At 44.9% G+C, this 11079-nt stretch overlaps 1 protein-coding gene across 1 annotated transcript in view; it reads left to right on the forward strand.

Moving 5' to 3' along the window:
* LOC124008828 (coiled-coil domain-containing protein 171-like) overlaps positions 1-11079 on the forward strand; it is a 79784-nt gene extending 68705 nt beyond the window's left edge. The window contains exons 19-23 of the mRNA XM_046320398.1: positions 745-799; positions 4907-5038; positions 5698-5850; positions 9209-9442; positions 11032-11079. Coding sequence (XP_046176354.1) covers positions 745-799; positions 4907-5038; positions 5698-5850; positions 9209-9442; positions 11032-11079 — 622 coding nt within the window. The remainder of the gene's footprint in view (positions 1-744; positions 800-4906; positions 5039-5697; positions 5851-9208; positions 9443-11031) is intronic.

Raw genomic sequence — 11079 nt, forward strand, 5'->3', positions numbered from 1 at the left:
ACTGTAGGGTCTTGACCCAATAATGTTCATGTCCTGTAGGGTCTTGACCCAATAATGTTCATGTGCTGTAGGGTCTTGACCCAGTAATGTTCATGTGCTGTAGGGTCTTGACCCAATAATGTTCATGTCCTGTAGGGTCTTGACTCAATACTGTTCATGTGCTGTAGGGTCTTGACCCAATAATGTTCATGTGCTGTAGGGTCTTGACCCAGTAAAGGGGATTTGAATGTATATGTACTGTAGGGTCTTGACCCAGTAAAGGGGATTTGAATGTATATGTACTGTAGGGTCTTGACCCAGTAATGTTCAAGTACTGTAGGGTCTTGACCCAATAAAGGGAATTTGAATGTATATGTACTGTAGGGTCTTGACCCAGTAATGTTCAAGTACTGTAGGGTCTTGACCCAGTAATGTATATGTAATGTCGGGTCTAAAAGCCGATGATGACTGTGACTGTGACGTTAGCTTGCCATTGTAATGCTGACTGATCTCTGTCTGTCTGTCTGTCTGTCTGTCTGTCTGTCTGTCTGTCTGTCTGTCTGTCTGTCTGTCTGTCTGTCTGTCTGTCTGTCTGTCTGTCTGTCTGTCTGACAAACACACACAGAATCATATAACCAATTTACTTCAATACACACAGATTGTCTCTCTCTCTCCTTCTATTTCTCTCATTCTCTCTCTCTCTCTCTCTCTCTCTCTCTCTCTCTCTCTCTCTCTCTCTCTCTCTCTCTCTCTCTCTCTCTCTAGGCGCAAGGACTCCCTGGCCAGCTACATGAAAGCAGTAGAGAGCAGCTACAGAGAGGTGAGAAACACTGGGTGGGGTTTAAATAGAGAGGTGAGCAACACTGGGTGGGGTTTAAATAGAGAGGTGAGCAGCACTGGGTGGGTGGGGTTTAAATAGAGAGGTGAGCAGCACTGGGTGGGTGGGGTTTAAATAGAGAGGTGAGCAGCACTGGGTGGGGTTTAAATAGAGAGGTGAGCAACGCTGGGTGGGTGGGGTTTAAATAGAGAGGTGAGCAGCACTGGGTGGGTGGGGTTTAAATAGAGAGGTGAGCAGCACTGGGTGGGTGGGGTTTAAATAGAGAGGTGAGCAACACTGGGTGGTGTTTAAATAGAGAGGTGAGCAACACTGGGTGGGGTTTAAATAGAGAGGTGAGCAGCACTGGGTGGGGTTTAAATAGAGAGGTGAGCAACACTGGGTGGGGTTTAAATAGAGAGGTGAGCAACACTGGGTGGGGTTTAAATAGAGAGGTGAGCAACACTGGGTGGGTGGGGTTTAAATAGAGAGGTGAGCAGCACTGGGTGGGTGGGGTTTAAATAGAGAGGTGAGCAGCACTGGGTGGGTGGTGTTTAAATAGAGAGGTGAGCAACACTGGGTGGGTGGGGTTTAAATAGAGAGGTGAGCAGCACTGGGTGGGTGGGGTTTAAATAGAGAGGTGAGCAGCACTGGGTGGGTGGGGTTTAAATAGAGAGCTGAGCAGCACTGGGTGGGGTTTAAATAGAGAGGTGAGCAACGCTGGGTGGGTGGGGTTTAAATAGAGAGGTGAGCAACACTGGGTGGGGTTTAAATAGAGAGGTGAGCAGTACTGGGTGGTGTTTAAATAGAGAGGTGAGCAACACTGGGTGGTGTTTAAATAGAGAGGTGAGCAACACTGGGTGGGGTTTAAATAGAGAGGTGAGCAGCACTGGGTGGTGTTTAAATAGAGAGGTGAGCAACACTGGGTGGTGTTTAAATAGAGAGGTGAGCAGTACTGGGTGGTGTTTAAATAGAGAGGTGAGCAACACTGGGTGGTGTTTAAATAGAGAGGTGAGCAGCACTGGGTGGGTGGTGTTTAAATAGAGAGGTGAGCAGCACTGGGTGGGGTTTAAATAGAGAGGTGAGCAACGCTGGGTGGGTGGTGTTTAAATAGAGAGTTGAGCAACACTGGGTGGTGTTTAAATAGAGAGGTGAGCAACACTGGGTGGGTGGTGTTTAAATAGAGAGGTGAGCAACACTGGTGGTGTTTAAATAGAGAGCTGAGCAGCACTGGGTGGGGTTTAAATAGAGAGGTGAGCAACGCTGGGTGGGTGGTGTTTAAATAGAGAGGTGAGCAACACTGGGTGGTGTTTAAATAGAGAGGTGAGCAACACTGGGTGGGGTTTAAATAGAGAGGTGAGCAACACTGGGTGGGGTTTAAATAGAGAGGTGAGCAACACTGGGTGGGTGGGGTTTAAATAGAGAGGTGAGCAACACTGGGTGGGGTTTAAATAGAGAGGTGAGCAACACTGGATGGGTGGGGTTTAAATAGAGAGGTGAGCAACACTGGGTGGGGGGGTTTAAATAGAGAGGTGAGCAGCACTGGGTGGGGTTTAAATAGAGAGGTGAGCAGCACTGGGTGGGGTTTAAATAGAGAGGTGAGCAACACTGGGTGGGGTTTAAATAGAGAGGTGAGCAGCACTGGGTGGGTGGTGTTTAAATAGAGAGGTGAGCAACACTGGGTGGGTGGTGTTTAAATAGAGAGGTGAGCAACACTGGGTGGGTGGGGTTTAAATAGAGAGGTGAGCAGCACTGGGTGGGTGGGGTTTAAATAGAGAGATGAGCAGCACTGGGTGGGTGGGGTTTAAATAGAGAGGTGAGCAACACTGGGTGGGTGGTGTTTAAATAGAGAGGTGAGCAGTACTGGGTGGGGTTTAAATAGAGAGGTGAGCAGTACTGGGTGGGGTTTAAATAGAGAGGTGAGCAACACTGGGTGGGTGGGGTTTAAATAGAGAGGTGAGCAGCACTGGGTGGGGTTTAAATAGAGAGGTGAGCAACGCTGGGTGGGTGGGGTTTAAATAGAGAGGTGAGCAGCACTGGGTGGGTGGGGTTTAAATAGAGAGGTGAGCAACACTGGGTGGGTGGTGTTTAAATAGAGAGGTGAGCAACACTGGGTGGGGTTTAAATAGAGAGGTGAGCAGTACTGGGTGGGGTTTAAATAGAGAGGTGAGCAACACTGGGTGGTGTTTAAATAGAGAGGTGAGCAACGCTGGGTGGGGTTTAAATAGAGAGGTGAGCAGTACTGGGTGGGGTTTAAATAGAGAGGTGAGCAACGCTGGGTGGGGTTTAAATAGAGAGGTGAGCAACACTGGGTGGGGTTTAAATAGAGAGGTGAGCAACACTGGGTGGGGTTTAAATAGAGAGGTGAGCAGCACTGGGTGGGTGGGGTTTAAATAGAGAGGTGAGCAACACTGGGTGGGTGGGGTTTAAATAGAGAGGTGAGCAACACTGGGTGGGTGGGGTTTAAATAGAGAGGTGAGCAACACTGGGTGGGTGGGGTTTAAATAGAGAGGTGAGCAGCACTGGGTGGGTGGGGTTTAAATAGAGAGGTGAGCAACACTGGGTGGGTGGGGTTTAAATAGAGAGGTGAGCAACACTGGGTGGGGTTTAAATAGAGAGGTGAGCAACGCTGGGTGGGTGGGGTTTAAATAGAGAGGTGAGCAACACTGGGTGGGTGGGGTTTAAATAGAGAGGTGAGCAACACTGGGTGGGGTTTAAATAGAGAGGTGAGCAGCACTGGGTGGTGTTTAAATAGAGAGGTGAGCAACACTGGGTGGGGTTTAAATAGAGAGGTGAGCAACACTGGGTGGGTGGGGTTTAAATAGAGAGGTGAGCAACACTGGGTGGGGTTTAAATAGAGAGGTGAGCAACACTGGGTGGTGTTTAAATAGAGAGGTGAGCAACACTGGGTGGGGTTTAAATAGAGAGGTGAGCAGCACTGGGTGGTGTTTAAATAGAGAGGTGAGCAGCACTGGGTGGGGTTTAAATAGAGAGGTGAGCAACACTGGGTGGGGTTTAAATAGAGAGGTGAGCAGCACTGGGTGGGTGGGGTTTAAATAGAGAGGTGAGCAACACTGGGTGGGGTTTAAATAGAGAGGTGAGCAACACTGGGTGGGGTTTAAATAGAGAGGTGAGCAGCACTGGGTGGGGTTTAAATAGAGAGGTGAGCAACGCTGGGTGGTGTTTAAATAGAGAGGTGAGCAGTACTGGGTGGGGTTTAAATAGAGAGGTGAGCAGCACTGGGTGGGTGGGGTTTAAATAGAGAGGTGAGCAACACTGGGTGGTGTTTAAATAGAGAGGTGAGCAACACTGGGTGGGGTTTAAATAGAGAGGTGAGCAACACTGGGTGGGGTTTAAATAGAGAGGTGAGCAACACTGGGTGGTGTTTCAGAGCCTTGTGTGTCGTTGTAACCACATACTATCAGTCACAATGCCAGACAAACCAGCTTTTGTGTTTCTCACTATAAAGTATGGTACAATATTCTCCTACGTAGGACGAAGGTGAGTTACCCTCCCACTCCCTGGAGGTTTGACCCCTCCCACTCCCTGGAGGTTTGACCCCTCCCACTCCCTGGAGGTTTGACCCCTCCCACTCCCTGGAGGTTTGACCCCTCCCACTCCCTGGAGGTTTGACCCCTCCCACTCCCTGGAGGTTTGACCCCTCCCACTCCCTGGAGCTTTGACCCCTCCCACTCCCTGGAGGTTTGACCCCTCCCACTCCCTGGAGGTTTGACCCCTCCCACTCCCTGGAGGTTTGACCCCTCCCACTCCCCGGAGGTATGACCCCTCCCACTCCCCGGAGGTATGACCCCTCCCACTCCCAGGAGGTATGACCCCTCCCACTCCCAGGAGGTATGACCCCTCCCACTCCCAGGAGGTTTGACCCCTCCCACTCCCAGGAGGTTTGACCCCTACATTGTTGGCCAATCCAGTAAGGCTTGTAATCTATGGTGAGCTTCGATTGGTCACTCGAGTCCCCCTCCGCTTCTCTCTCTTTCCTTCCGTTGAATGTGAATGTCTTCCCATGTTACACAGTGTAAATGGCCCAATACACACACTCTCTCTTTCTCAATGATAAACTAGGACCACCTCTTTCTCCTGTGCCCACCGCAGGTCAGAGACCGTATCGTCCAATCACGATCCACCTCCACTGACAAGGACCTCCCTCTGCAGTTACCAAGAGTGCACCTGGATCTGACCGGACCAGAGAGGTTGCTGGGAGGGCCGGACGTGGCCGCCTGTCAGGTACTAGTCCTGTAGGGACACTGAGTTTAGTCTGTCAGGTACTAGTCCTGTAGGGACACTGAGTTTGGCCTGTCAGGTACTAGTCCTGTAGGGACACTGAGTTTAGCCTGTCAGGTACTAGTCCTGTAGGGACACTGAGTTTAGCCTGTCAGGTACTAGTCCTGTAGGGACACTGAGTTTAGTCTGTCAGGTACTAGTCCTGTAGGGACACTGAGTTTAGTCTGTCAGGTACTAGTCCTGTAGGGACACTGAGTTTAGCCTGTCAGGTACTAGTCCTGTAGGGACACTGAGTTTAGCCTGTCAGGTACTAGTCCTGTAGGGACACTGAGTTTAGCCTGTCAGGTACTAGTCGGTCCTCTCAGAACTAGAGCAGGTTAACATATTAACATAATCCTGATGTTAGTTCAACACCCGTCCCTGAATAATTAATAATATAATAATAATATATGCCATTTAGCAGACGCTTTTATCCAAAGCGACTTACAGTCATGTGTGCATACATTCTACGTATGGGTAGTCCCGGGGATCGAACCCACTACACTGGCGTTACAAGCGCTATGCTCTACCAACTGAGCTACAGAAGGACCACACACACATTCACACCCACACACACATTCACACCCTGAATAACATCTCTTTCCTCCCATGGTGCATTGCAGAGCCTGGTGGGGACGTTCTCTGAGTTATACCACGCAGCGTTCTCCAGGATTGGCTCGATGGAGAGGGAAATCTCCGCCCACCAAAGCCATGTCTCCGCCCTCCGGAATGAACTACACGATGCCTGTCTCAGGGAGGACCTCTGTTTCATCCCTGTAAGAGACGAGAGAGACTCTATATAGTAACACTGCTGTCCTACAACTAGAGACTCTATATAGTAACACTGCTGTCCTACAACTAGAGACTCTATATAGTAACACTGTCCTACAACTAGAGACTCTATATAGTAACACTGTGTCCTACAACTAGAGACTCTATATAGTAACACTGCTGTCCTACAACTAGAGACTCTATATAGTAACACTGTCCTACAACTAGAGACTCTATATAGTAACACTGTCCTACAACTAGAGACTCTATATAGTAACACTGCTGTCCTACAACTAGAGACTCTATATAGTAACACTGCTGTCCTACAACTAGAGACTCTATATAGTAACACTGCTGTCCTACAACTAGAGACTCTATATAGTAACACTGTCCCTACAACTAGAGACTCTATATAGTAACACTGTCCTACAACTAGAGACTCTATATAGTAACACTGTCCTACAACTAGAGACTCTATATAGTAACACTGTCCTACAACTAGAGACTCTATATAGTAACACTGCTGTCCTACAACTAGAGACTCTATATAACACTGTAACACTGCTGTCCTACAACTAGAGACTCTATATAGTAACACTGCTGTCCTACAACTAGAGACTCTATATAGTAACACTGCTGTCCTACAACTAGAGACTCTATATAGTAACACTGCTGTCCTACAACTAGAGACTCTATATAGTAACACTGCTGTCCTACAACTAGAGACTCTATATAGTAACACTGCTGTCCTACAACTAGAGACTCTATATAGTAACACTGCTGTCCTACAACTAGAGACTCTATATAGTAACACTGCTGTCCTACAACTAGAGACTCTATATAGTAACACTGTCCTACAACTAGAGACTCTATATAGTAACACTGTCCTACAACTAGAGACTCTATATAGTAACACTGTCCTACAACTAGAGACTCTATATAGTAACACTGTCCTACAACTAGAGACTCTATATAGTAACACTGCTGTCCTACAACTAGAGACTCTATATAGTAACACTGCTGTCCTACAACTAGAGACTCTATATAGTAACACTGCTGTCCTACAACTAGAGACTCTATATAGTAACACTGCTGTCCTACAACTAGAGACTCTATATAGTAACACTGCTGTCCTACAACTAGAGACTCTATATAGTAACACTGCTGTCCTACAACTAGAGACTCTATATAGTAACACTGCTGTCCTACAACTAGAGACTCTATATAGTAACACTGTCCTACAACTAGAGACTCTATATAGTAACACTGTCCTACAACTAGAGACTCTATATAGTAATACTGTCCTACAACTAGAGACTCTATATAGTAACACTGTCCTACAACTAGAGACTCTATATAGTAACACTGCTGTCCTACAACTAGAGACTCTATATAGTAACACTGCTGTCCTACAACTAGAGACTCTATATAGTAACACTGCTGTCCTACAACTAGAGACTCTATATAGTAACACTGTCCTACAACTAGAGACTCTATATAGTAACACTGCTGTCCTACAACTAGAGACTCTATATATATAGTAACACTGCTGTCCTACAACTAGAGACTCTATATAGTAACACTGTCCTACAACTAGAGACTCTATATAGTAACACTGTCCTACAACTAGAGACTCTATATAGTAACACTGTCCTACAACTAGAGACTCTATATAGTAACACTGTCCTACAACTAGAGACTCTATATAGTAACACTGTCCTACAACTAGAGACTCTATATAGTAACACTGCTGTCCTACAACTAGAGACTCTATATAGTAACACTGTCCTACAACTAGAGACTCTATATAGTAACACTGTCCTACAACTAGAGACTCTATATAGTAACACTGTCCTACAACTAGAGACTCTATATAGTAACACTGTCCTACAACTAGAGACTCTATATAGTAACACTGTCCTACAACTAGAGACTCTATATAGTAACACTGCTGTCCTACAACTAGAGACTCTATATAGTAACACTGTCCTACAACTAGAGACTCTATATAGTAACACTGCTGTCCTACAACTAGAGACTCTATATAGTAACACTGTCCTACAACTAGAGACTCTATATAGTAACACTGTCCTACAACTAGAGACTCTATATAGTAACACTGCTGTCCTACAACTAGAGACTCTATATAGTAACACTGCTGTCCTACAACTAGAGACTCTATATAGTAACACTGTCCTACAACTAGAGACTCTATATAGTAACACTGTCCTACAACTAGAGACTCTATATAGTAACACTGTCCTACAACTAGAGACTCTATATAGTAACACTGTGTCCTAACTAGAGACTCTATATAGTAACACTGTCCTACAACTAGAGACTCTATATAGTAACACTGTCCTACAACTAGAGACTCTATATAGTAACACTGTCCTACAACTAGAGACTCTATATAGAGTAACACTGGTCCTACAACTAGAGACTTTGTTTGTTGCTGTCCTATAGAGACTCCTTAGTAACACTGTCCTACAACTAGAGACTCTATAATAGTAACACTGTCCTACAACTAGAGACTCTATATAGTAACACTGTCCTACAACTAGAGACTCTATATAGTAACACTGTCCTACAACTAGAGACTCTATATAGTAACACTGCTGTCCTACAACTAGAGACTCTATATAGTAACACTGCTGTCCTACAACTAGAGACTCTATATAGTAACACTGCTGTCTCTCGTCAGTCCTTTCCGATGATTGACAGTGTTGAAGAACCTCTGTTTGGCTCAGTCCACAGGGACTGCAGTGTCCGACAGAGTGGAAATCAGACTGGATCCCAGATGTCTGTGTGCATTTTGTTTGTTGCTGTCGATGAATCTCCTTAGTTTAACGACTCTCTACTTTTCGGAAGACTTAACTTCCGAACTGTGAAATGTGTCCGTTTGACTAAAAACCACAGTGACAGTTTCAATAGGAGGACTTTACTACTTCTACCCCCTAGTTTCCCATTTCCTTTAATCTGGTCGTTATAATCCCCATAACAAACAAGGGTTTTGTAGATGTTGTAAAGGAAACAGCTGAATATGGACGGTCGTCATTTCAATGACAGGCTGCTTTAAAGCGCGACCTCCGATTCAATTGACTTAAAATAACTCGGATCAGTTTCTCTATATCATTCCCTCTCTCCTTCAGGCTTCTCCTGTAAATTATTTTTTTGGGGGGGGTGGGCTCGTCTGTCAGTGGCTGTGTCTGACCCTCAAAAGGCCAACATCGTCTCGTAATTCTGAGCTTAGGACCTTCAGACCGACTAGGACATCATTTTGTTTGGTAGTTTGTGGAACTTGGATGAAAGGAAAGTGTTTGTGTTTCCATGTTCCTTAACCCGTTGACCCTTCTTCTTCAGGTGTGCGATTCTCAATCGTCAATGACCCCTCACCCAGACGACCTCTGTCAACTCGTCGTTGACCCTGAAGCCCCTCCTACCGAACGCACCAACGTTCTGCTGAGGGAGGCAACGGGCAAACCCAACCCTACCCCCTCCCTCGCTCCCTCCCTCCCCTTGTCAGACCCCCTTAAAAAGGCTAAGGGCAGTAAGAAGGTACCCAAGAAGACTCGGTCTGTATCTGTTATGTCCAAGGTATCTGTTATGTGTTACAGTGTATCATGAAGTGTATCTGTTATGTGTTACAGTGTATCAGTTATGTGTTACAGTGTATCTGTTATGTGTTACAGTGTATCTGTTATGTGTTACAGTGTATCAGTTATGTGTCACAGTGTATCTGTTATGTGTCACAGTGTATCTGTTATGTGTTACAGTGTATCTGTTATGTGTCACAGTGTATCTGTTATGTGTTACAGTGTATCTGTTATGTGTTACAGTGTATCTGTTATGTGTTACAGTGTATCTGTTATGTGTCACAGTGTATCAGTTATGTGTTACAGTGTATCTGTTATGTGTTACAGTGTATCTGTTATGTGTTACAGTGTATCTGTTATGTGTTACAGTGTATCTGGTATGTGTTACAGTGTATCAGTTATGTGTTACAGTGTATCTGTTATGTGTTACAGTGTATCAGTTATGTGTTACAGTGTATCTGTTATGTGTTACAGTGTATCTGTTATGTGTTACAGTGTATCTGTTATGTGTTACAGTGTATCTGTTATGTGTTACAGTGTATCTGTTATGTGTTACAGTGTATCTGTTATGTGTTACAGTGTATCTGTTATGTGTTACAGTGTATCTGTTATGTGTTACAGTGTATCAGTTATATGTTACAGTGTATCTGTTATGTGTATCTGTTATGTGTTACAGTGTATCAGTTATGTGTTACAGTGTATCAGTTATGTGTTACAGTGTATCTGTTATGTGTATCTGTTATGTGTTACAGTGTATCTGTTATGTGTCACAGTGTATCAGTTATGTGTTACAGTGTATCTGTTATGTGTTACAGTGTATCTGTTATGTGTATCTGTTATGTGTTACAGTGTATCAGTTATGTGTCACAGTGTATCAGTTATGTGTTACAGTGTATCTGTTATGTGTTACAGTGTATCAGTTATGCGTTACAGTGTATCAGTTATGTGTTACAGTGTATCTGTTATGTGTTACAGTGTATCTGTTATGTGTTACAGTGTATCTGTTATGTGTTACAGTGTATCAGTTATGTGTTACAGTGTATCTGTTATGTGTTACAGTGTATCTGTTATGTGTTACAGTGTATCTGTTATGTGTTACAGTGTATCTGTTATGTGTTACAGTGTATCTGTTATGTGTCACAGTGTATCTGTGCTGTGTCTGAAACTGCTCCCTGTTGACCGGAGACCCATTCAATATCCACGCCACAGATTCCTTCTATATTGTGTATATCTGTCCTTAATGAAGCGTTTTGATACTGTCATTAAGACTATGAAGAAGTAGACATTTATTGTAGCTGAAGAAAAGGATAAAGATCTGTTTTTGTTACATAAATCAGTAAACCTTTTTTACCTGGAAAATGACTGGGTCGTGTGATGTCTCTTACGCCCAGAGGTGTGTGTGTGTGTGTGTGTGTGTGTGTGTGTGTGTGTGTGTGTGTGTGTGTGTGTGTGTGTGTGTGTGTGTGTGTGTGTGTGTGTGTGTGTGTGTGTGTGTGTGTGTGTGTGTGTGTGTGTGTGTGTGTGTGTGTGTGTGTGTGTGTGTGTGTGTCTTCGTGAACCTCAGATCTCTCCTAAATGTGTCTCTCCCAGATACCCCCAGTGCATCTCCACATAGACACAAGACAGACTGATGCCTAA

Source organism: Oncorhynchus gorbuscha, linkage group LG21 (genome assembly GCF_021184085.1).
Source record: "Oncorhynchus gorbuscha isolate QuinsamMale2020 ecotype Even-year linkage group LG21, OgorEven_v1.0, whole genome shotgun sequence".
NCBI lineage: Eukaryota > Metazoa > Chordata > Actinopteri > Salmoniformes > Salmonidae > Oncorhynchus > Oncorhynchus gorbuscha.